At 38.5% G+C, this 27,117-nt stretch overlaps 1 protein-coding gene across 4 annotated transcripts in view; it reads left to right on the top strand.

Moving 5' to 3' along the window:
* SMYD3 (SET and MYND domain containing 3) overlaps window positions 1–27,117 on the top strand; it is a 557,874-nt gene that overhangs the window by 16,111 nt on the left and 514,646 nt on the right. For 2 of the 4 annotated variants that reach the window (XM_014562147.2, XM_032466567.1), the window contains exon 2: window positions 1,582–1,678. The exons of the other annotated variants lie outside the window; for them this stretch is intronic. In XM_014562147.2, the coding sequence (XP_014417633.1) occupies window positions 1,659–1,678 (20 nt within the window). In that variant the 5' untranslated portion in view covers window positions 1,582–1,658. The remainder of the gene's footprint in view (window positions 1–1,581; window positions 1,679–27,117) is intronic. 4 annotated transcript variants of the gene reach the window in all.

Raw genomic sequence — 27,117 nt, 5'->3', positions numbered from 1 at the left:
GTATACATAAGTGGCATAGACAGTAATTATGGGGGAATCCCTGATGGGGAGATGCATATAGATTCCGTAGCAGACCATTTTGACTGCACTGGTGTGTTGTGTAGAAAGTTATAAGGGGTAGGGTTGGAATAAATTCTGGAATACATAAGGTCTTGATGGTCAGGCTAAACAATATGAGCTTTGATTTCTAGGTATCAAGGAGCTCATAAAGATTTTTGAGTCACAGTGTGAAGATGAGTGCAGGGGTACTGATTGGGTAAATGTGACTGGGGAGAAATGTGGAAAGACTGAAGATGGGAATTCCAGGCAAGAGAAAATTTTTTTTACTCTAATTTTGAAGTAATGAAGGCCAGAGTTAGGGGGGTCATGGAGAGTCTGGCAATAAAGCAAGTCTTTTTGAGAGAAGAGTTGACCTCATTCGTTGACTGATTATCAGGCGAGGGAGGAGTGAAGGATGAGGGCAGGGTTCTGAACTTGAAGTGCTGGATTATAATACTAATAGTAATGATAGTACTGCTATTTGAAGTCACTGGTGTGGGTGAGATCTCCAGGTAACAAATTAGGCAGCAAAAGATAACTCTGCTGAGGACCAGGATTAAGGAAGATCAGTTTTCAGATGAGGTTATTAAATAAGGTAACAGTTCCCTTTTGAGGGGATTAGGTTCCACTGTCTATGGAAGGTAAGTAATTTAATTCTCTAAGCCTCAATTTTACCTTTTTTGAAATGAAGAGGGCTTGAAATAAAGGGATTGAATGATTTCTGACATCCTTTAAAAACTTTTGCAGTTGTCGAGATCATTTCTGTACTTCCTGCCTCTTCATCCTTTTTTATAACAGCTCTACTGAGATGTAATTCATATACCATATCCATTTAAAGTGACATAAAGTAACATAAAAGACCATTTTATCCATTTTAAACTGTGGCGTTAAGTATAATTCAGTGGTATTAAGTATATCAAAATGTTAAGCAGCCATCACCACAATCTTAGAACATTCTAATCACCCCTAAAAGAAACCCTGTACCTTAAGTCTGCCTCCTGCTGTAAATAAACGGGAAAACCCTGAGATCAAACTCTTGGATTCAGGTTCTTTTCCACCTGCTTTGTAACCAAGTGAGTCCACAGCGACCTAGATATCATTTCCAGTTCTAGTCAGCTTCTTGCCATTCTGACCCACTAGGTGGCAGTGTGGGAACACCAGGTAGGAGAAGTGGCTGGAGGAGTCCACCTCTTATTTGTACACAATTACAACAGGCTGTACACGATTACATCTGTTTGTAGTAGTAGATGTAGCTGTAATGCAGGCAGCCTCAGAAGACTGAAGGTCTCCTGCTTGAAGATGTTGCTAACGCAGAATATTGTCTTTACCAGCTGACCGTGTTTCCCAGTCATCTAAACCTATCTTCACATTCCTATCTGGTGTATCATTTGTTAAGTGCAGTGGCCCCTTTGTCATTTTAATTACTCTGTATCTTGGAATCCTGTTTGGTCTTCAAGCCAGTTTTTTCATTTTCGCTTTTTGCGCCAGTAATTCTTTGGGTCTCTTTTCACCCTTTCCATTGCTTTTCCTTTTTTCTCCCAGCTGTGAGCACCCTCTACAGTAGTGATTCTTGACTGGCTGCACGTTGGAACCACCTGGGGGACATCTGTAATGTCCTGATGCTCAGCCTACACTCCAGGTCTGTTAAGTCAGAATCTTTGAAAGTGGGACCCAGACATTATTATTACTTAATCTCTAAATTGCCGACTAAATATTTTTCTGTCTTTATCTTTTATGCCGTCTGTAAAAAGTGAACTGTTTTAACTAGATCCACTCTGAGTTCATAATAATTCAGTATTCCAAGTGGTGTATGAGTCTTGACTTTTTTCCCCCTTAATTGTCTGTTGCTAGTTCTTTTCATCCTTACCTGGAAATGTCTTTCTTTCCTCCACTCCCACTGCCACCAGCCTAGTACTGCCATCTCAGTCAGTGCCCTCCAGCCAGAGACTACGGGGAGCACACTCATGGTTGATCAAAGTTGAGCTTGTTAACTCATTGCAGTGAGAAAACACACACTGCGGGCGGAACTGTGGGGTGTCTGAGAGGATGTTAGAAGGGATTTATTATAGGATTTGGCTTGTGTTAGGTGATTTGGAGAGAGTTCAAGGAAGCAGGGCTTCGCTCTGGATTGGGTGCTGTCAAGAAGGGGAGCAATTCCATGATTAATAAATCTCACCTAGAGGGCAGACGGCCTGAAATGAGGCTAGAGCTGTGATGGGTAAAGAAGCAGCAGTCACCTGTATTAGCCAGGATGGGGAATGTTTGATCATTTTTGTGGCTTGGACAATGTTCACAATTTGTCCATGTTCAGTACGATTATAGAGAAGTCTTGTTTTTTGTCTTGATCCATCCTGGCCACAGAGTAGCTTTGTCTGACCCTGATGCTCTGTGAAATTGTTAACGTTCAGCAGGAGGACACCACCATCTAGCTGTGAGAGTCGGCCTTTCCCAGCAACATTATAGCAGAGCTGATGGTGCCAGGCCAGCTTTGGCAGTCAGGGGCCGTCTGTTCCTAGAAATGTTTCTTAGCTGATTACACCTTTTCATAGATCTTGCCTACTTCAGTTTGTTCTGTGAAGTACTAACATATTAGTCTCCCTTAAATGTCCCTTTAATGACAGACGCATATCATCAAACATAAATAGTGGTTGTTTCTAACCTAACCTAGTCCCTTGTGTTATCTTTGCTGGTTATGTGCGTGAGGGGAAGCTGCTTAATTGCTCTGAACTTTATTTTCTTCATCTTGAACCTTGCCTCAGGGTATTCTTAGAAGAGAGAGAGCCCACGTGAAATTATTTGGTCTATAATAGACCTTCATACTTAGTGAATGTTCTTTTCCTGCTCTGCTTGTTGGTTTCCCTCACTGACCTGTGGCATAGGTAAGTCCATAATTTAGCCCTTAATTTGGCTATTATTTGACTTTGTTATTTCCCATTGGTTTTAGCTCCCTTGAGGACTGGGACCTAATCTTATTTTTCTGTGAATTTCCAGGGCCTAACACAGTGCTGAGCACACAAGGGTACTTGGTCAACATCTCAGGGAGTGAGATTTGCAGGGTTATGAGAGCACTGTGTTACAGATAACACCTGAGACATTTTCTTCGTACTTTTGAAACTTTCTCCTTCCTTTAATTAATTACCACTTTCTGTCAGTTGATACTACTGGTTAAGAGAGCTAGTATATTTTGGGCTACAGGCTGAATTCTTAGCATCAAAACCATAAGTCTATAGTCACTGGAAAGTTTATATCAAAATAAATGTTCACAGATGAGTATGTCATTCACCTGTAAAAGATGACTTCAAGCCCAAAGAAACTAAATTTTAAACATAGGGAACTTCATACCAGTGTGCTTTTTACTCTCTGCCTCAGCCTACACACAGCTAACTACAGAGGTAATTTTACATAATTACTTAACAGTTATTTATAATTTTGAATATTGGCCTTTCATGTCTCTATATCTTTGAGTGACACAAGATAATGACACTCTCTGATCGATTTTTATTTTTTAATGATTTTTAGGATTTTTGATTTTCAGCTTTTTTATCTAGGTTACTCTCAAATTACTGTCTAATAAAGCAACTTTCTCTTCTGTCCTTTTTCTTTCCCTGTAGTTGTTCAGTCTTAGGCATCTTAACCCTTGGGTTTCTTCTGTTTGCTCATTCATAAATAAGAGTAATACCTACCTCATGTGATCTTCATGAGGGTTAAATGAAAGAACACCCGCGAGTACCTAGCATGGTACCTGGAATATCGCCTGTTTCTCAAAGCAAGACGTACAGCTGTCAGAATTAGCTGGGGGTGGGGCTTATTTAAAAAAATGTTTCTCTGTGCCACTCCTCAGAATATCTAGTATTTTAGGCACAGTAATCTACATTCTTACCAGACTAGCTGGGTGATGTTAGTACCCACCAAATTTTAAGATTGGTTTACCTGCAGGATAGGGACACATTCCTTTTGTAATCTGTCCATTGCCTACTTTGCCTTATTGACACTAAAGTTTGAGAATCCTAGAGCCAAATAAATCTTACTTGGATGTGAGTATTTCCAGCAAATCTCCATAAAAGCTTTATTAAAGTCCTTACCATTTTTTTTTCTGAGATGAGCTCAGACTTTTTTCTTAGCAAACTTCACTTTTGTCTGTCTTAACTTTGCTTTTTGATTGAATTTCCTGAACTTGACCTTTTTTATATTGGAGATCTATAATATGATCTTGTGTTGGTTTTAGTCAAGATATACAACTCAAGCTGGCAGATGATTCTAGAAGTCTGTTTTAAAATGTCCATGTAATAACTGTCTTTAATCATTAATTTATCAGTCACAGAGCAAATACATTGATTTAATTTTAGTTCAGAGCCCCCCCCCCCCTTAATGAGCAGGATGTAATGAGCAGTGCACTTGTGGAAGACCGATTTATTGAGCAGTCAAATGATTCATGTAGCTGCTAGGCACAGGAAATGGTAAAAGACTATGAAGTGGAGGCTGAGTTAGAAACTGAGTGTGGTTTTCTATGGCACACTGACACCTCCTGTAACTATTTTTTTTGTATTTGGGGGCATCTCCTATTTTTTTCCTTTTCCCTTTTGCAGGTCAACATACTACTCAATTATCCTGTTTGTTTAAAGTGGTACTTTCTCATAGCTTGTATCTTTTATCCCACATACTACATCATATTTTATTTAATTATTTGAACCACTATTTATTAAACAATTTTCTGTCTCTGGAAGCTCTGATGCAGGAACTATGTCTTGTTCTACCACATATCCCAATTCTGACTGTTCTTCCTTATGTAAATTAAATTTCTCAGTATGGTTCTAAGTCCTGTTTTCTTCATTTTTCTTTTAGTACAGGTAGATAATTTTATTTATTTTCTTATCTTCGACACTGTTTGATTCTCTGCCTTCCTTATAGGTCCAGTGGCTGTCCTTTTTGAACAGAGTTATGCTCCTCTAAATCGATTCTCCTTCCTTTAAAGGTTGTTATTTGGAAAACTGCAACACTGTTTTTGTCTCTAAGGCTTAATCATTAAAATAGTGAAAGACAATGGTACACATTAAAATATGAAATACTACTTGGAATTAACCACAAAATACTTGGACTGCATTGAAATTTTCTTTCTTTTTATCAGAAAGACCCAAAATAGCAGAATGGATGAAAAGGGGAAGGGTGGGAGAGAAAAAGAGAAAGGAAGGAAGGAAAAGAAAGGTACTGATTATTATGTTTTCTCTGAAAGCTCATTGCTGGTAAATACATGTGTATATATTTTATACTTATAGTATATATATAATTACATATATTATATATCTGTATCTATATCTATATCTCCTGTGTTGTGCCATCTTATTTGCCCCATGCTCTTGTAAGAAAGCTGATGTCACAGTTATATGAGAGAACATAATTACACAACCCTCTTTCCCATAAACGGTCCCTTAAGCCTTTAGGTCAGCAATGGAGATAACTTCATGGCTGCTCTTCCAAAGAAGTTCTTTTAGTTTCATTTTCAGAGAAAGCAGTCTTTGTGTTTGCATACAACAGTGCTTTAGTAAATGTTGTGTATTTAAGGGAAGAGTAGGGTACCTTTGAGGGCCCAGTAAGTATTTTGATGTTGGTCTTAAAACACATTTTCATGCTGTGAATGATAACTTGTGATAAACTGATGCTCTGGGTTTCTTAATGGTTGTTCTGTTCATTGCCAGTTTAGTATGACTCATTATGTAATGTTCTTTAATGCTTTGCTTGAATTAATGTGAATGTTTTATGAGAATACCAGGTTTGAAGGACTTATCAACAGCTTAATTCTCAGTTTAATGGTAAAGCACATCAGCTGAGGTATACTTATCATCAGGAAAGAACTCCTCCTTTGATTACCTTAACTTAAAAAGGAACATTATAAAAAGAAGTCATCTGGGTGCAGTAGAAAATCAGTTTTGTTGCTGTGAACAGTTAATCCTTTCTAAGTGTACAACTGGGTTTTGTTTAGGTTCAAGAGAGGGGCAGTGAGATCAATCTGGCTGTACAAGAACATATGGTCTAAGTCAGAAGAAGCCTGACATTTGGGGTAACTAGTTTTATCCCTTTGGGAAATCTACTTATAACATAGAGTCTTGGGAGTCTTAGAGGTTCCCTGATTCACCCTTGCTTGTGGCAGTGTTTTTTCTCCTCGTTCGTGACTGGCAGTCTTCCGGGATCTTACTGAACTTGTCCCCTGGTGAGGAATACGTGGCTTTGATTTCCCTGGACCTGAAATTGGAGCAGTCCCTTTTTTCTCACTATCTCCTAGGTTATTGTGTTTATAAAATATATGTTAGATGTCTGTTAGTTCAGAGGCTGGCCACTTCTTCAGAAAAAGGTTCTGTACTGAGATGGAGTAGCTGTTTATCCCAGGACACGTGAGAACAGCAGAATGTGTGCCTCTGAGTGAGGGTGTGGAGAGCCCACCTTGGTGGCTACTGTGAGGTAAGGGAGAGGGCTTATACTTGGCCCTGATCTAGGCCAGGAGAGGGGATGAGGTGGCTTCTAGCAGCCGTTGGAGCTGTGGAAAAAGTCGTAGGGAGCTTGTATCACATGTATCTAGATCCAGTACGTACATAAGCATCCATGATGAATCAGCTTATGAAGAGATAAAAAGTGCCTAATATGCATCTGTGACATTGAGGGTTGGGTCGGTGCGGAGGACTGCCATGGCTTTACACACAGCACCCTTCAGTGAGATTGTAATGTAAAGATTATATGTCCTAACCTGATCCAGAATGTCATGTCACCTCTCACGGCAAACTGAGAATCACTTTGGTGAGAGACACTGGGAGTTTTTTGAGTTCCTCAGAATCATGTTAAGATGGTGTACTGACCTGAAGGTGTTTGGAGCAGATTTATTTCATCCATTATTCTACGTGCATCACTGCTTCCCTGTTTGCTATATTAAAAATTGAGGTCTATAGAAATCTTTTGGGAAAACAAAAAAACAAAAACCCAACCTTACTTGGATTGCAGAGGTTTGCTTTCATTTAATCAGAAAGGCCCAAACAGCAGAGTGGAGGGCAGCAGGAGGAGGGTTGATTGCTGTTTTCTGTGAATGCTCATTGCTGGTAATGTTTGTTTTTGCTGTGCAGTGCCGCCTTCCAAGAGAGTGACGTGAGAGCCACAGTTGTATCAGAGAGCACAAACACACAGCTCTGACTTTCTCTTAGACTAGGAACTAGTACTTACCTCTGAGTACACAATTATCTCACCTTGCTAAGGTTTTGGAAACATTTCACTATGGTAACAAATGTATTGCTAATTGTTGAAGCTGATTGATGAATACATGAATGTGCATTATACTTCTCTGTGTGCTCTCATGTTTTATTGTACAAAATGTTCAATTAAAAATACTTTAAATGTGTAACAGAAGATCTCACATGGAGTCTTAGGAGCTAGATTCCTAACTCATTAAAAAAAAGAAACATCAACTTTCTGTGATGCTTGCTGATATGTTTGCTCTAAAAGGCTGAATCCAAACAAGGGTCATTGGGGAAGGGACATTTCCTGACCCACCTGGCACTAAAGCACTTATTCAGTATTTATCCCAACCTTTATTTTAAGCCTTCTACTTGTCAATCATTGTTCTAGGTACTGAGGATACAGCAGGGAAAACAAAAGAAAAAAAAACCCCTTAATTTGTTCTTGATGCTAAGCACATTACGTGTATTTTCACACCTAATCCACAGTGCCTAGCACAGCGCCAGATGGCAAGTTGTACCGTCAATGAAAGTGTGTTGAGTAACTTTAGGTGCGATTTTTAATCCCCATTGGACATTTGAGGTCACTGAGGCTTAAAGAGGCTACTTGACCCAAGTCTCACAGCTGTAAGTGACAGAGCTGGATATTAAATTCAGGTATGTGGACCATAACCCTGCATTATCTCCAAGATAGAGGACAGGTGTGTACACCTGAGCACTGTCATGTCCAGAGACACTTTCTCACCCACTAACACTATTTATAAAGAGTATCTTTAGTATTTAGCTCTACTTTTACGTGGATGTCCTGAGATGCAATTAAATTAAATCTCTTACCACTTAAAATATCAGTTATTAGATACTTATAAAAGTATAATGTAGTTTAGGTTAGTTTTTTTTTTCCTTGTTTTAAATTGTCCTGACCTTAGTCTTAATTCCTGTCATAATGTTTGATAAAATATAACTCAGTCCCTAGCACTGTGCTCTCATAGTAGGTCTTCAACAAGCGTTTGTTAGAATGAAATACTGGGAGGGCCTGGTGGCTAATTTTCTCGGTCATCTTTGTCCCTAGCTATGTAAGTGTGGATTGGTTTACTTGAGGTTGACTTTTAATGTGTTTTTTCTCCAGTTGATGTTTGATAATTGCTTGTCTTAGTACCAATACAGTAGATTTAGGTGGCTTTTGTGCTTAGTTTAGGTATAGGCTTTTTAAAATTAAAGATCCACTCTTAGTGTGTGAGAAATCCTTGTTAATCTCAGTTAAGCAATCAGTAAGTCCACATTAGAAATGCAGTATATAGGTCAGAGGAGAAATCCTGGGCTTCCGAGTCAGATAGCGCTGGATTTATTCCAGCTTCTTCAGTTATTATGTGACTTTCAACAAGTCACATAAATTCCATGAGCTTTACTCTTCTCTTTTATAAAAGGGTTCTGTAACATCTGTTGTAATAATAACTGTGTAATTCAGTGTTCACTATATGCAAAATAAAGGATTAAGACATAGCAAGTTTAGATAAACCTGCCAATAGGTCACACAGTCACTAAGGGCGAATGTAAACCCAGAATATAAGCCCAGGTCTGCCTAATGCCAAGCTTATGCCTGCTTTCTGGCAAGTATTCCATAAGAAATATTCCCATCTAACCTTTTCTTCTACTAGTTTCTCTAGGTTTCAAAAGAACATTAGAATATATTCACGCTGAGAGGTGATTCTTTAAAGTGTAGTACCTGTTGGGGAAAGCTATTAGAGTTAATTTGGTTAATAAGACTAGGTTTAAAAAAAAGCTGGATTTTAATTTCAAAATCTAATAAATTCCTTGATAACATTTGTTCAAGTATCATGTAAGGAGGAAAAATAGAATGTATGAACAAATAAAACAACAATCCTTAAAAGAGACTGCAAGATAATTTTCAGAAACAGCTTAATTTAAGAAAGAGAAATGAGATTTAAGCACGTTAAGAATTAACCATATTTTAATGTTGGTGTAGATTCAAGCAAACAAATCTATTTCAGTTCATGTCAGAGATGTCTTTAAATGTAAGGGCTTTTAAAGCATGTAGTTTTTAGTAGACAAGCATGACTAGTTGGAACAATATCTTTTTGTAATCCTTCCTTTCAAAAGTTGCTGAGCTGGAGGAATCCAGAGACAGGCTGTCTTTTGCAGCTTTTTGTGGCATATTTGAGAATTGAGTAGTCAAGTGTTTTGTGTCTTAATGACGTGTCTGTTTTTATGTGTAATGTTCAGTCAAATGCCAAGTTGAAAAAGCTTGTCTACTTCCCCCTCCCCCTCCAAAAAAAAATTGTTTTTCTTCTGTATATTTGCATGGGAAGGGGGAAAAATAGGTTTTTGTCCTAAGAGTAGAGAAAAGGACATTACACAAACCAAGTGTATTTTAGTTGGGTCTTGAACTGCATTGTAAATTGAAACTCTTCACAAAGATTGAAAACAGCACCTTGGTTCAGTACTTGAATTTGGGATCTAAGTGCCTTTTTGCTTAGGTCACTAGATCGTAAATTAAATATCATCCTCTTCTTAGTGGGTAGTTTGGCAGCCGAGTGAAGTGATTTAGAGTCTTGTTAGTAAAAGTGGTCTCTGGACCAGCAGCAGTAGTGTAACTAGATGCTTTTTGGAAATGTAAAATGTCAGGACCAATCCTAGACCAGCTTAATCAGAGCATACATTTTAACAGGTTCTGTAGGTGATTTACATACGTAGCAGAGTCTGAGAAGCACCGATTGAACATGAGTTGTATGAACAGAGTTTAAATCCTGAATCTGACACTTTCTAACGTTGTGACATTGGGCAAGTTGTTGAACTTTCCGTGTCTCGGTTTCCTTATTTGTAGAACAGGAGTAATTAATAAAGGAATATGTGCAAGGCTTAGAGCAATGGGACTCACAGGAATTAGAAAGATATTTTAAAAATGTAGGGTACACTGTATACAGTGGGTGAGTGAGTATGGAATGAAATGCCCATGTTCATGACTATGAACCCAACCGTTAATTTATTAGTAAAGTTATTTAAAACAGATTTAGGATCATATCCTAGTATTGTCTTTATCAGTATTGTCATAGCATAACAAAGTGAAATCTAGAGAATGTGATTTTTGAGCATGAATAAAATCAAAGTAAGTAAAAATTCATAGTAAAAACTTTCAGTGTCCCGTAAATCACCATGAGGTTATAGTTGAGGATTTGATCTTCTTTGCCAGAAGTACCAAGGGTAGCGCCTTCAATTCTGATAGCACAGACAGGGCCGTTTCCTTACTTCCCTCTTACCAGTCCTACCTCCAAGGCTCCACTTCTTCCCCTTCTGAAACTTGACTGAATTGCCTCATAAAACAGTACCTTCTTGGAAAGGAGAAAGGGCGACAGGGGAAAGGAAGGGGGAGAATGACCCTCAGACAGCACCCTCCCTCCCCTCACCTCTCCCTGTCTACCCTTTTTCCCCCAGTAACCTCCAAGAGTTGTTGACCTCTGCTCTAGATGTTGGAATCCTCTATACATATTAGAGATTAAAAAAAAAAAAAAAAGAAAGAAAGAAAAACCCAGTGCCTACATTTCATAATTCTATACATAGAATTAAGTTTTGCTGATAATAATTTCTAAAAAGAGTGATCAAGCCTCCTTACTCCTGAATTTTTATAAGAACTGTGTAAAATGAATGTCTCTCTTATCTATGAGGGAAAACCACAGATTTCAGAGTTTAAGTAAAAGCTGAAAGCACCCCAATGTAGAATTAGAATATTTTGTATTCTATCCAGTTAATTAGTTTGGGTGTTAATTATGACCAAGCATATATGTACAATTAGGTTAAAAGTAAGTCTCTGGGATTTTTGGTAGGCCTAAGGAGTAGTGAGTTTGGCCCTGCAGATTTGTTTCACTTTGTTTTGAAAATCAAAACGTCAGCTTTATTAGGGATAGAGCATTTGGAAAACTTGACTTTGGTTTATGGCAACAATCGGTCTCTGAAGGATTAGGCAACAGAGGCAAATTTGGTCTCTTGGCGACGCTGAAAAACCACAGGATTTCCCCTGAAGGGCAGAACTTGCCTCTCTGCAACTCATGACACAGAGGACTTGCTCCCAAAAGAACTCTAGAAGGACTGAGCCATGTGTGTCCAGCTTCCCAAACTCACCAATCATATAAGTCATAAAATGGCTTTTGGATTGCCAGTACATAGTGTCTGTCTGCTAGAGGGGCAATTTTAGTACAGAAAAGTTTTTTGGACTTGAAAGTTGGTAATGTTACAGGTCAAAAGCACATGGGCTTATAAAACAATGTTTTTAGAAAAGTGGTTCTGAAATAAGCCTAGAGTGGTAATTTACAGAGCTAGTCATAAAAGACTTTCCTGAGATGAACAGAATACCCATCAGCAAAAGTAATAAGGAGTCAAGGTACTTTTTCTAGGTAAAAAATATGTATATAATAAAATAAATACCATAATAAATCAGATTTACTCTAAATATACTCTGGACCCAAACTACTGAAGTACTATATCTCCAAGAGGTAAAACAGTTAGACTTTGTTGACTGATTTTCCTTATTACCAGAACCTAAGCAGGGTAAAAAGATTAGCTGAAACATAAAGTTACATACTAAATAAGGGAATGAAAGATTTCGCCAGAGAAGACCAGATTGACTAGAAAGTCTTGCATGACTGTTTAATAATAATCAAGCTGTAGAAAGCATGGGAAGTCTTTAAAGGGAGCTGTCTCATTCATTCAGTTAAACATCATATTGTCAGCTATTCCTTCAAAATACGACTTGAATTTGTATTTCTCTTTATTTTCATTGCAGCCAACATTATCTAAGCAGACATAGGTGGGCACACACACAAGTCTGCATGTATCTGTATGTCTATACTTATGTAGCTATATACACACACAGACTCACATGTGTATGTATTTGTGTATTTTAAGAGAAGAAATAGCCCAATAAAAGTACATGCATTATATTTTGGAGAAGTAAACCTAAAACAATGTATTCTGTTCTGTCTCAAACTTTGGTATTTAGCTTAGAGCAGAAAGCAGGAGCATTAAAACACATAAGGGTGGATACATCATCAAGGAAGAGTGAGTCCATGGTGTATAGGATTCTGTATTGGCTTTATCCAGTGTATGGTAATCATGATTTTGCTCCTCTGAGATCAGAAATGTCAGATACATGTCATGCATGCTAGCACTCCTTTTGCTCTGAGCCAGCTTGACTAACCTCCTATGGTATTTTGGAATTGGCCTCAAGAATCTTTCTGAATACCTTTCTCCTCCTAGCAGGTCAGTATCAGTTGATTATAGAATATTGTATGAAACTTTTCTACTTGCTATGTAAGTGAGGGCCCTGGGCAGCCTCATATCTCCTAAGACTTCATCTACCGTCACTACATTCGTGGTTCTGAAAACTTTGTCTTTGATCATAGTTGTAATAGCTGGACTCAAGCTCTAGACTCTCTCTGCAGTGGGCAGCAGCTGAAATCTCTCTTCAGTTCTGTTAGCTTTAGTTGGGCTGCTTTCTACATATCTCTCACATTTCACCATTCAGCCTTCCTGTACCCTCCTTACCTGGATTAACTGATCCTCTTAGGTGCTTCCAAAGCATTCTGTATTTCTCCCATCATAGCACACTTTGCATTATCCTGGTGTTCCCCTTTTCTTTATCTGTGTCTTCTACCGTACTATGAACCTTATAAGGAACTCTGTTTTATTACTAGAGGAGTTCTTAGCTCTTAGTGTGTGGACTGGCATAGTAGGTACTCAGTGAATGTTTAAATAAATGAATAAAATATTGATAGGGGTGTGGATTATTAATTTAATCAATAAATATTAAGTAAATGTCCCTATATGCTAAGACCTGTGTAAGAGCTGGGCAGGATATAAGAAAAGGGGAAATCCAGTGCCAGACCTCATCAGTGAGCTTCTGTTGCAGCTGTAAAAATAAATAAAATGATGAGAAAACAAATGATAGACTACCGTGAATGTTAATTCTTGTGGTACAGATGATAAGTATAGTTCAGGAATCCGTGTGATTACTGGATATTGGAGTTTTCATGGATGCATGTTATAGAAGGGGGCCCTAATCCAACCAGGGGAAGAAGAATAACCAACTTAATGAACAATCATCATTGATGAATTCAAAATGACTCTCAATACCTTCATTGCAATTGGAGTTATATGAATTAAGCCTAGAAACAATGCTTTTCCCTCATCAATACTTTCAGGTTGATTTAAGTGGAAAATTGTGAAATTTAGGTAGTTTGATCTTTTTTCTAGTAAGTCCTAATGATTCTCAGGCAGCTAGAGTGTTGTTTAATGGAATGGTTAGAGTTGGTGATTGTAATAAACACAAGGCTTAGTCAATTTTATAGCCCTTCCATGATTTTGACAAGGACTTAATGATATTTATATGTTAAATTCTTTTTAGCTAAAAAAGGTTTTGAGATGTTTAAAGCATGCAGGGCACAGGAATTGAGAGGTGAAGGCAGATACGTAATTGCCTTTAAGCTGAGCAGTGTCACTGGGGCATAATAAAGCACCTCAACTCTCTTATCTCATGGGAAAAAAACATGTTATAATGAAAGGATATGTTTGTTATGTTTGCTAGTTGAAATTATCCCTTGCGTACATTTCATTTCTTGTAAAGACCAGTGTATGACTAAGTTCTTTGCAAGGAAAGATTGTTCTTTAGATTTTGGTGCCTTTTCCCCATTTTGTTCTTTTATGTATTTTTATTAGTTTGTCATTTACATTTAATAGGTCTGCTTTTTGCTTCTACTTCTGTATTTTTTTCCCTCTTTTCTTGGGGGGGATTAAGTTTATTTACTCATTTATTTTTTAATGGAGGTACTGAGGCTTGAACCCAGGACCTTGTGCATGCTAAGCCCTCTGCTTCTATTCCTATGTTTGGTCTCTTTGCCTTCTTTTGCCAACTCTGCATTGCCTGTATGGGTGTATTTATTTCGACAAATATTTGCTGAGCAGTGTTCCAGGTATTGTGCTCAATGTGGGTAATTGTAGGGTGATGGGGATGGATGAGTTGGTCCAGGGAATACCTCAGAGTGAGAAGAGATTAAGTGTGGGGACTGAGCCTAAGAGAACATTATATCTTTAAAGGGAAGTGGAGGAAGAGAGCCAGCGAGAGAGAAACAGAAAGGAAATGAGGAGATGGTCATAGATGCCAGGAGAAGAGGGTTTCGAGGAGGAGGAGTGGTTCACAGCATGTAAATCCTTGAGAGAAGTTAAGCAACATGAGAATAAAGGACTGGAATTTGTGGGAGAGCAGTTTCATAGATTGGTAGGGGCATGTTAGATTGGGTGGAAGGAGTCAGGTTTGGTGACGATACAGGTGATGTCTGGAGGCAGAGGAGAACTATTTTGGGAATTTGTGCTGACTTCCTTTCTTGGCATTAGGAGGCAAGCAGGTAGGGTTAGAGTTGCACACTTTAAGGGAATGGAAAAGTTTACCAAATAAGAGTGCCTTTCTTCTGTGGAAGTAATACTGGAGAGGTTGGAGTTCAAAATAAGCCACTCATTCATTGGCTGTTCTTCATAAGTAGTGATTGGATTGCTCTCTTCCTGCTTCCTTCGGTTTAGGAAGCAAGTCTCAAGTATCAGTCATTTTTCCTGCAAGTATTTTAGTAGATATCTCTAAGCTATATGACTGTTTTAAAGAATACTCAAAATATTGTCATAATAAAATAATTAAATGTAATTCTTAAATATTGCTAGACATTCATTCAGTGTTTAAATTTCTCCAACTGTCTCATTTTTTTGTTTATTCAAATCAAGTTCCAAATAAGTAGTAGTACGTTGTAATTGGTTGATACTGGATTTTCAAAACCTTTAAAAATTTAGGTGAAATATACATAGCATGAAATTAACCATTTTAAAGTGAACAGTTCAGTGGCATTTTGTACATTAACAGTGCTGTACAAGCACCCCCTCTTTGATATTGGTTCTTAATTTTATTTATTAATTCTGTATCTTTCTTTTCCTTGGAATTCTTTGAGGAAACTGGTTTTTTGTATTTTTTTTTTTTTTTTTTGCTTCTAGTGTTTCCCCAAATCTGGATTTTTCTGATTATATACCCAAACTGTCAATGTTTCTCTTCCCCTGTGTATTATAAATCAATAGTTGATCTAGGCTTGACCACTATTTTCCAAGACTATTTCATAGGAGGTTTTTATGTTCTATCAGGCGGCAGGTAATGTTCATGAATAGGGGAAACTTGGGATAGCTTTTTCTATATAGATACCTGAGAGTGGGCTTCATCTGTTGTCTTCGTTATAGTCTGAACATCCAATAAGTCTTGATACTACCTTGTAGTAGAAAAGGCATCATTTTTGGAGAATTGTACTTCTCCCCATCTTGCATTTCCTACTGAGGCTAAACCCAGTGCTACCCTGGGGAGCTGCCCCTACGTCCTGTGGCCATGTGGGGGTAGCCCTGAGTGCACATCCCAGCCATCTGTCTCTCTCTTGCTCCACTGTATTCAGTCCACTAGCGTTATCTGTTGGTTTTACCTCTCAGAGACATTGAATCCGTACACTTCTCTCTGTCTCCATTGGCTACCCTAATCTGAGTCACAGTCTTTCTTGCCACAGTAAGTCTAATAGCTTCCTAGTTTTCTGCTTACGTTCTTGCCCTTTCTTAACCATTTTTCTATAGCTGTCCATCCATCTTTTTTTTTTGATGTTGAAATAACATAAAATTTGTCATTTTAACCATTTTATGTGTAATTTAGTGGCATTAATTACATTCACAATATTGTACAGCCATTACCATTATTTGTCTCCAACATTGTTTTCATCATCCCGAATGGAAGCTCTGTAACCATTAAATAGTAACTCTCCACTCCCCCTTCCCCAGCCCCTGGCACCCTCTCATCCAATTCCTGTCTCTGTGAAAAAAGCACAGCTGACAGAAGTTGGGAGGAGATGTAAAAGAATGAGTACAGGTTCTGATAGTCTAGTTTTATGAAGGAAGAGTCAAAATATTTTGTAGTTGATAAAACAAAAAATGAAATTGGAAGTATATCTTAAAAGTAACAAACAGAACTAAGATTAATGATATACACTGAGTGGAAGAGAGAGGGGTGTTTATGGGAAGTGTAAGTTGGCTAAAGCATCATGTCCTAACAGTTGTATTGCACAGATACCTACAGGTGATAAATGAAGAAATAATGGTACAAGTATATTATTTAGAAAATTGAGAGTAACTGCCAGAAGACTCAAATGAAATGGCTAAATATGATTGCCTTTGGGGATGGGAGAAGGGAGCCCTTTGTACTCTTTGATTTTTTTTTAGGTGTATGCTATATATTACTTTGATAAAAATTTAAAAACAAAATAAAATGTGCTTCAATCTATTATGAAAGAATATTCACTCATTATGTTGCAGAAAGGGCTGCCTGTCACTGTTTTGGGTTCTTTTTCATACGGTTGAAAGCCTCTGATTCTTGTAACTATGTATGGCATTTCTGTTTGGGTGCTTGGTGAGTGGGTTTGTAGAAATGTGTGTTTGTTTTTTCTGAGGCTCTTGTGGCTTGTGCTGGGTAATTAACCTTTAGTTTATAGTCTTTCCATGTTTTTATTCCTTAAAGAGCATCAGGAATCATTGGAAAACTAAAATCAAGTATTTTGGTTGAATGCATGCATATTTTCTATAGAATCACCCACGGCATAAGATGTCATAAGTAACAACTTCTTTTTGTTTTCCAAGATTGGTTTAAATGTCCTTCACTCCCTATATTTAAATTGTGCTTCCTGTTAATTAGCTTTTAAAAGCTAATGTGATTAAGAGCCAAATTTGGTTCCTGTGCAGTTCTTAACCTAGTTGACTTTACCAGCCATCTTCCTACATTTTTATTGAACTTCTTTTTTATCCAAATGTAATGATCTATTTATAGATAAGAGATAAAGTGTTTTAATCTTCCTCAGGGGACCCCTGATGAGCCCACAATGAAATCCGAGTGAGACAGTAACCCGAGCATCAGTGTGTAATTGCTGTGCCAGCTGAAGCTTTAATCCTCCCATAAAATACTGGTCTGTGCTTTATATCACATTGATTTTTAGCTCTTTCCCATTGGGAAGTATGTTTTATTAGCTTACTGATTATGGTTGAAATTAAAGACAAAGTGCAAATGCATATGTTTTAATATTGATCAAACCACTGAAAAAAGCGTTATTTTGGAATAATTTTAAAATTACAGAAAAGTTGAAGGAATGTCCCTTAATACTTTAATGAGTGTTTCCTAAGAACAAGGATATTCTCTTATATGACCACTGTACACTTAATCCAATCCAGGAAATTTAGCATTCACACAATACTTGTATGTGTAGTCTGTATTTCCAGTTTTGTCAATTTTTCCAATAATGTTCTTTATTGCATTTTTTTCTTCTGGTCCAAGATCCAGTCTAGAATCACATTACATGCAGTTGTTATGACACTTTAGTCTCCTTTAATCTGAAATGGTTCCTCAACCTTTCTTAGTCTTATGACATTAATATTTTTATGATGTTAATATTTTTGAATAATGCAAGCTGGTTATTTTATAGGATGTTCCTAAATTACATGTATACTGTTTACTCATGATGAGACTTGGATTATTCACCCCCCAGCCAGAGTACCACATAAATTATGATGTGTCCTTCTCAGGGTGTCACATCAAGAGGCACACAGTGTCCCTCTGGTCCTCATTGGTGAAATCTTGATTTCCTGTTCAAGGTACAGCCTGTGTTGAGTAGTTACTGGTTTTCCCCTCTTGTTACTAGTCTAGTAAGTCTCTGTGGGGAGACACTTTGAGATCATGCAAACATTTATTCCTCAACATTTTTTTCTCCATATGTCTAGCATCTCTTTAGGATTGGTGCTTGCCTGAACCAAAATTTACTGTGATGGTTGTAAAATAATGATTTTCTAATTCCTTCCTACCCCCTTCCCCCTGGTAACCATAAGTTTGTATTCTGTGTCTGTGAGTCTGTTTCTGTTTTGTAAATAAGTTTGTTTGTATCATTTTTTAGATTTCACATATAAGTGATATCATATGGTATGTCTTTCTCTTTCTGGCTTACTTCACTTAGTATGATGACCTCCAGTTCCATCCATGTTGCTGCAAACGACATTATTTTATTCTTTTTTATGGCTGAGTAGTATTCCTGTGTGTGTGTGTGTGTGTGTGTGTGTGTGTGTGTGTGTGTGTGTGTGTGCCCGCGCGCACGCATGCACGTGGGTGTATGTATGTGTATATCTCACAGCTTCTTTATTCAGTCATCTGTTGATGGACATTTAGTTTGCTTCCGTGTTTTGGCTATACATGTATCTTTTTGAGTTAGAGTTTCCTCTGGATATATGCCCAGGAATGGCGTTGCTAGATCATATGTTAAGTCTATTTTCAGTTTTTTTTTTTTAAGGAATCTCCATACTGTTTTCCATAATGGCTGCACCAAACTATTCCCATTAGCAGTGTAGGAGGGTTCCCATTTCTCCACACCATCTCCAGCATTTATCATTTGTGGACTTTTTAATGATGGCCATTCTGACTGCTGTGAGGTGATACCTCACTGTAGTTTTAATTTTGCATTTCTTTGATAATTACTGATATTGGGCATTTTTTCATGTGCTAATTGGCCATTTGTATGTCTTCACTGGAGAAATGTTTGTTTAGGTCTTCTGCTCATTTTTTGATTGGGTTTGTTCTTATTGAGTTGTATGAGCTGTTTGTATATTCTGAAGGTAAGCCCTTACCAATTGCATTGTTTGCAAATATTTGCCCCCATTCTGTATATTGTCTTTTTGTTTTGTATATGGCTTCCTTTGCTGTGCAAAAGCATATAAGTGTAATTAGGTCCCATTTGTTTATTTTTGCTTTTATTTCTATTGCCTGGGTAGACTGCCCGAGGAGAACATTGCTATGATTTATATCAGAAGATGTTTTGCTTATTTTCTCTTCTAGGCGGTTTATGGTGTCTTGTCTTATGTTTAAGTCTTTAAGCCATTTTGATGATGAAATCATCACAGATTTGACTATGGGAGCCCCTCAGTCTAGCTCCTGTATTTTTGATGTGCTGCATAATGTTTTGGAACACTTTTTATTCTGGCACAGGAAAATGTTCTAGGTTTATTGCCTATCTTTCCTCACCATCTGGAATCAGCGATTTTTCTAAATTCCTTTAACTTCAACTGATACAGTAATACCCACCCTGGACTATGATATAGTGAGATGTGCAACATTTCAGGACTTTTTCCAACCAAGGGAAATTGTGAGAAGAGAAAAAATACCCAGAGGAGGGGAAGTAGTTGATAAGACTTCACCTGTTTGGGGGTGTGTTTGACAGGCTGTGGTAGTGATGGTGGAGAGCAGGTGGCCAGCAGAGTGGCCACTCCTGTAGGTTGCCAAGGAGATTGGCTAAATATGACCATACTTCTGATTCTTTGTGGCATGTACTTGTCATGCTGGGATTCCAGGGGTTCCCTTTTGCTCTAGTAATGGCCTGTGGAGGTACTGAATGGGCCAGTGGGTAGACAGCGACCTGGGTTTAGGATGAAAAGACTGCCATGTGTCATGAACAAGTGCAGATGACTGTGGTTGTGGACCCCGGCGTGTGTGCTAGCTGTGTTCCAGAAGGTTATTTGGCATGGGTAAGGGATGGAAAGAGAGGCTAACTACAAAGGAGTACCATAAGGGGATTTTGGGGATGATGGAACTGTTCTGTGTCTATGTATTTATGAAAAATTACAGAGTTATATATATAAAAAAGTGACTTTTAACAGTATGTGAAAATTTGAAAAAGGCATATTGAGTGTTTTTTGCCAAGATAAAGAAGAGCCGTCCCACAGTAATATGAAAACTCTATTTTGTCAAATGTTGTGTATCTCTTGCCCTAAATAATGGAATGATACCAACTTCCCAGTGTTTTAATGATAGATGTTATTTCAATATTCATCCAATCTTTTGAACTCCCTTTATTTTAGGTTTTATTAACCAGCATGGGATCCCTGTGCCCTGGGAAGAGTTACTAGCAGTGTATTCAACACAGGTCCAGAAGTAGATGCTATCATATTTTGGCCATCTGCAGGGTAATGGCAGTGTAGAGTTCCTCCAGCAAGTGCATTACTACCAGATTTGTGAATTAGTCCGTTTCGTTTTTTCGCCCTGAAACAGTTCACATCATTAGATAGAGGCTCCAAATTATTTGGTAGAATGCCATCTCCTACCTTATCCATGAGGTTTGATGAGACAGATTTTGACAAGAATCCATTAACTGGTGTTTGAGCATCCTCACTCCCAGCTTTACTGATACATAATTGACATGTGTAAGTTTAGGGTGTACAGTGTTATATACATATATGTATATTGCAAAATGTTTACCACAATAAGGTTAGTCAACATATCCTTTACCTCTATAATTAGCATTTTTTGATTGTAGTTTTAAGGGTAGTTTTCCATCGTCTCCTTATTACCATCTTAAAGGATAGTAGCATCTAGAATGTAAAAATAAGAGGTTTAGCTGAGAGGCTTTCATTTTATTCAGTTTATCCCTGCATTTTATGCTTCTCACTTTTGAGAAATTTGTTTCCTAAAGCAAGAAGATACGCCAAATGACAATCTCAAATCCCTCAAATCAAACCAGAGAAAGACTAGATAAACAGAACCATCATCTTTGCTTTAATATACAGAATCAAGTAAGACCTTAAATAAAAATTCACAGATCCCGGGATGGGGTGGGGTGGAAAGGCCACACAGGACCATTTGCACCTCAGTGGCCACTGATTTAGTGGTAAATCCAGATTAACCATAATGCAGTGGGCTGGGAAAACTGAGACTCTGGAGGTTCCATGTGGCTCCTAGACTGCTTCCTCAACCACTGCCCTGAAGTCACACAAACTTTTGTTTAACCAGACACCCTCTGGGAGAGGAGGGGTTAATCCCCCCCCCAACCCTGGGACCCATAGTTTCTAGCCTTCTTGGAATTTATCCTATTGAATACCATATCTCTCTGATATCTTTAACCTTTCTCCTGTACTGACTCATTCCCATCAGCACTTACACGTGTTATATTGTCTTCCATCAAAAAATGAAACGGCACCCCTCTACCTTAGCCTCATGTCTCTTAAGGCTACTTACTGTATTATCTTCTCTTTTTCACCAGCAGAGTTTTCAAAGGCTTTGTTTACAACTGAAGACTCCAGTTTCCTTTGTAGGATCACCTTGCCCTAGCATCTAAAGTTTAGATTTTAGACCTTTTCAGTGCCTGTTCGTAGGCCATCTTTTCAGTCCACGTTCTTCCATTTTCTCTGGTGATCTCAGGCATTGTTGCAGTTAATTATATGCTAGTGATCTCCCAAATTATAGCTTCAGTGTAGAGGCCTCTCTTTTGAGAGCTCTGAATATTCAACTGTCTGTTCAGTGTTTCTTCTTGGATATCTCAAGAGGTGCCTGAAATTGAACATGTTTAAAATACTGTGTTTTCAGTCTCCCTTCTTAAATCTCCTCCCACTTTATTTCAGTGATTGTTACCACCATCTTGCCCTTGTGGTGCCTCGGGAGGCATCCCTGACATCTTCTCCCCCTCTCCCTGTCCCATCAGCCTGATAATCCTCCAATCCTATTGATTTTAGCAATGCCATATTTCTTAAATATATGTTTATCTCAGTATCCCCACTGTCCTTAGCCTAGTCAACACCATCATACCCTCATGCCATAAAATCTCACTCAGTTACTATAATAGTTTCCTAATTTGTCACCTTGTGCCCCTTTTTATTCCCCTTCTACCTGTTATTCTTAATTTAGGGCTTAAAATCCTTATGTGCCTGCATTCCCCTCCCTGCCTCATCTTGAACCACTACTTAACCTTTTCCTTTTCTTCTCATTCCAATCAGGCAAGTCTAGTTGTTTTTACTGTCTACGTTATAAAGTTTTTCTTGAATTCTCCATCTTTTCATGCTCACTACCCCTTATTTCACTTGGATGTCATCCCTGCCACAGCCTCTTATAGGTGGTTTTGCTGCCTCCTGATTTCCTATTCACCAGTCCATCCTCTCTGAGCCACCAGGATAAGCTATCCGAAATTTCTTTGGATCCTGATTTCTTAAAACATCAGGTCTGGACTCTAGTGTGTTTCTGTAGCCCTGCAGTTCTGAACCTTCCCTCAACTCCAGGCTCATCTCCTGACTGTGTCTGCCCTGAACTTGTTTCAGCTTGACTGGGTTGCCTGAAGGTGGTTTTGCCTCCTCCACACCCAGCAGGCAGAGCCTTCTCTCCAGGGCTGTACTCAGAATGCCAGGCGTACCGTGTTTCCACACATGCGTGCACACACACTCCTTTACCTGGGTGCCTCCTGCCCTTCTTTTTAGACTCACCCCTTCCTTGAAGCCTTCCCTGCTCTCCCTGCCACCTCACACTGCGTTAGGTGCTCTCCTCTGTTGCACTTTCCAAATTAAATTACAGTTCGGTTTGTGTTTCTCCTTTTCTAAGCAGTGAGTACTTTCATTTACATGTCCCTACAATTAGGCTGACACAGACATGCAAATTAATTGAGAATAAATGAGAATGAATGCATGAGCATGGGTGTTCTGTGCTAGGAGCTGGGAGTATGTGCCACAGCAAAAATCAAATGATGGCAGTACTTCCTTTGTGTCAGAAAAAAAATTTTGTGCAGACGTCTTCTCAATTGTAATTTTTTTAGGCATAATTTTCATAACTTTTGGTTACATACTTCTTGCTAACAAAATGAATGAATAAGTAGCAAGTGTATGTTTTTGGAAAAAACTTGGAAATAGACTGCTATGCTTTCTGTGATAGGTTTTTGTTCTACAGAAACAGGTTTGTGACATGATCATTTTATGCCATAAAAATTGTCCTCAGTTTTTATGATGAATTTTACTGTATCCATATTTCATGACATTTCACGTTATGGTGTTCTGCATAATTCCTGGAGCAGCATGTACTGGGTATTCAATAAAGATTTTTGTTGACTAATCAAGGGTATCCTAACTTCCACTGTCTAGTAAAGATGGGCAGCCTTCACATTAGAGAATAAACACATTTGAATTCATTTTCCTTGAAATGAAATCAGATTCTTAGGCTCAAAACACTTGGAAAATACACGAAATACCAGAATATGCCCAAGTCTTTTTTTTTTTTTTTTTTGCAAGGGGAAGGTAATTAGGTTTGCCTAAATCTTATTTGATGTATTACTCTTACATTTTCTTCAGTTACTGTTTTTCAGAAGTTACCTTAGACAATTTGCAGTCATTGTAGGACTTTCATAGTATCTGAACTCAGGTATCTTCTGCCTCATGGTCTTCTTTTTCCAGGCTAAATTGTCATTTTTATATCTTAATAGTTACTCTGATGATTATTGGGGTTTTGCCTAGTCAGCAATCATTGCAAGTACGGCAGAAATTTACTAAATTTGTACTTAGCTAATGAAGCATTTATAATAATTCTGACATGCTGATTTGAACTTTCTTTGTACTGTTTAAGGCAAAGAGAAAAGGATTTGCTTAGCTAATTAAAACTAAACAAGAAGGAATGTTGACTCTATTTGAGGCAAACCAATAATTATTTTCAACCATGTAAAATCAACACAAACTAAGGATATGCCAATTAAAATTATTTTTTATTAATGAAAGCACTGATGGATTCTCTAAGGCACAGTTTTTGTCTGCCCTCTTCCTTGGTATTTTTTGAGATTATTGGGAAACAGGGGCCCACTGGTGTTTTTCAAAGTCTTTGCCCAGGACTCCCAGTAAGAAATACGTATTATGTAGCTATCAATACAGACACCCATGTAGCTGAAACAAAAGTTACAGAAAACAATTTTAACCTTACCACTTACCTCAATTTTTATTTTCCTATATTTCAAAATTTAAAAAGTTCCTCCAGGGACCGGCTAAATTGATTTTACAAATTGATCAAGACCCATATTTTGACAAAAGTCCTGCACGAGGTTATGAATTTGAGTGCAGGGACCTTGGCTGCATCATCTTTCTGTTGCCAGGTGCTAGCAGTGCCTGACATGAAGTAGGTGCTCATTAAATGCTCATTGAATGCCTTGGTGGGTGGAAAGAGGAGTAAGAAATGAAACAGGAGTTATAAAAGTAGATGTTTTTGACAGTGAAGTTCTTGGATGCAATCACGGCAGCAGAGGCAAAGCACTTGTGGTATTAATGCTTAGTTTAAGATTTCTTGTTTTCAGTTAACGTAAACCAGCTTGAGTTAGCTTAAGCAAAGAAAAATGTGTCAAAAGGATTCGGGATGTCTCACAGAACCAAAGGGCAGGCATGCACCTTGCAGCTTGGAAAGGGATTGAAACTAGGGACTTGAAAGCCTTCATGATTCCAGGCATGTTATCCTATGTTTTTTCATTTCTGCTTCTCTCTGCTTGGCTGCTTTGGTTTTTGTTTGTTTTTGCTGCAGAATGGTTTGCTCTGATGCTCAGTCCACATGACAGTTTATGTCCAAAGCTCCTAATTTTATATTTCAGTCCAACCTTAAGTACCACATGTAACTTGTATGTGGTAGAATAAATTAGTCTTTTGATAGGTACTGTATGCTGGGTGTTAGTAATCTCAAGTCACTGGTTTTAGATTAGATCTCCTCTGACATCCTGTTCTAAATTTAGTGTTTCTCTTAAAAAAATTTTTTTTAAATGGAGATACTGGGAATAGAACATGGGATCTTGTGCATGTAGGCATGAGCTCTATCATTGAGCTATTCCCATCCCCCCCTAAAATTTAGTGTTTCTAATGGCTTTGTTTTACCTTCTGGGTCATAAGAATACACATTGCATAATTGTATGCATATATAATCATTGCTTGCAAATGGGTTAATTAATTCAGCACAATTTTGCAGCATCCATTCCTAGTACTAGGTTAGGCTGTAAGATGGTTACAGAGATGATATAGTGTATTTAGAATGGTTTTGCCCCTTGTAGGTTATGGCTCTGTTCCAGCAAAGTGATGCATTAATGAGCTATGCTCATGACGTTGGTTCAGAATTAGCCTTCAGTTTTTCCAGACCTCAGTTTCATCTCTGCCCTGTTTATCACTTTTACCTCTGTCCTTCTCATTAGGGATGAAGGTCTTCATTAACCTCCTTCACTTTTTGGGCCACTATCTCTATTCTACATGTGGGCTCAGGCCAGCATCGGTCCTTACAGCCTGATCCAGGGGCTTCCACAGTTACGAACTGATCTCGAGGGAGACTACTAGGCATAGCCTGGCATGCTGGGCCCTTTTGGACCAAAGTAAGGAAAACAAGAGAGCTAGACCAGAAAGTGTGGTTCTTATCTTCAAGAAATGCATAGACTGAAAGAGAAGATCAAATCACAAGTGTTAATTAATACATCATTATAACTGTGATAACTCAGTTTTGAACTCAGTACCAAAGGAATGTTCATGCCAATGCCTGTCATATAGTAGGGCCTCCAGAAAGAGGAGGAAAGAATCAGTAAATGAATGAGGGTGTTCCTCCTGCTATAGCCTCACTGAAGAGGTAACATTTAAGCTGATTTTTGCAGGATGTGTAAAATTTGGAAGATGGGTGGGGAAGGGATTTGACATTTTTACAAGAAGAGCTTGTGTACAGGAACTAAGTTGTGAGCAGATCGAATGTGAGTGTAGCATTGATTATGGGTGGAGAATAGCTGAAGAGATTGGTTAGAGCCAGGTTGAGAAAGGCCTTATAGACCATGGTAGAGATTTTGGACTTCGTTCTCTAAGAGCTGCATGAGAATTTTCCAATGAAGGAGTAAGGGGAGGAGATTTCTTCTTTCAAAGGTAACTCTGTGGTCAGTCTTAGCCTGGAGTGGCCAGGGATGGGCAATAGGGGCATTCATTAAGATGCTGTTTTAAAAGTCTGGGCAGAAGGCAGTGAAGGCTCCACCTAAAGGCTGTAGCAGTGAGAGTGAAAAGAACTTACATTTGATATATTTTGGGGAGACAGACTTTTCATAGCCTTTTTTCCTCCAGTACAGGGTCAGATTTAATCAGTCTGGCCCATTCATTGAATGGGGTGTGGGCTAGTAAATCCAAGCCTCAAGTCCACCATCCCCTTCCACTGAGTCCTCCGTCATGACTGTCACCCTGTGTTTTCCTGCTTAATCATCCCTTAGCTATGCCTCCTGTTTTCTAGTCTTGCACTTACTTCTTAGAACTGAGTGTAGAATCTTGATTAGTCTCTTTGGCTATCACTCACCCTCTGGTGCTACCCATTTGTGAATGCTTTGGATACTAAAATGAAAAAAGAAAATCCAGTGTTACGGGTGGTAGGTGATAGACATACACACGGTCAGTTACCATAAATGGTGATAAATGCTTTAATGGGGCATGGGTAGAATTCTGTGGCAGCTTGGAGGAAGGACTGCCTAATGCTCCCAGGTCCAGCTAAAGAAGAGGAGGAGAAATACTCATGGACCAGCACTAAGCTAGAGTATGTCAGACTGAAGAAAAGATTGAGGTGCCTGTGGGATATTCAGGTGAAGGTGATCGAGAGAGGGTTGGAGTGATGGATCTAGAAGAGCAGTAGATTTGGACCTTGACTGCCTGCTCGGGAAACTAAACGACAGTAAAACTGTGACCTGGCGCTACTCGTATAGAGTATGATTTAATTAACCTGGCATAAGGACCCAGCTTGTATGTTTTAAAAGCTACTGATTAGGGTAATGCTAATGTGCAGCCAAGGTTGACAGTCACTTTCATCCTGGAGATGGTAGGGTATAGCTGATAGCTCATGCCTTAGGTATAGATCAGTTTAGGAACAGGGAGAATTTGAAGAAGATAGAACCAGACAAAAACCCTAATTAGGGAACACCAACATTGTGATAGGTGGCAAGGAGGCGCCAACCAAGGAGAACCTGCAAACATAATC

The sequence above is a fragment of the Camelus ferus genome, chromosome 23 (assembly GCF_009834535.1).
Source record: "Camelus ferus isolate YT-003-E chromosome 23, BCGSAC_Cfer_1.0, whole genome shotgun sequence".
Classification (NCBI taxonomy): Eukaryota; Metazoa; Chordata; class Mammalia; order Artiodactyla; family Camelidae; genus Camelus; species Camelus ferus.
Note: the sequence above shows the minus strand (reverse complement) of the source record. Positions and strands in the feature narration are given on the sequence as shown.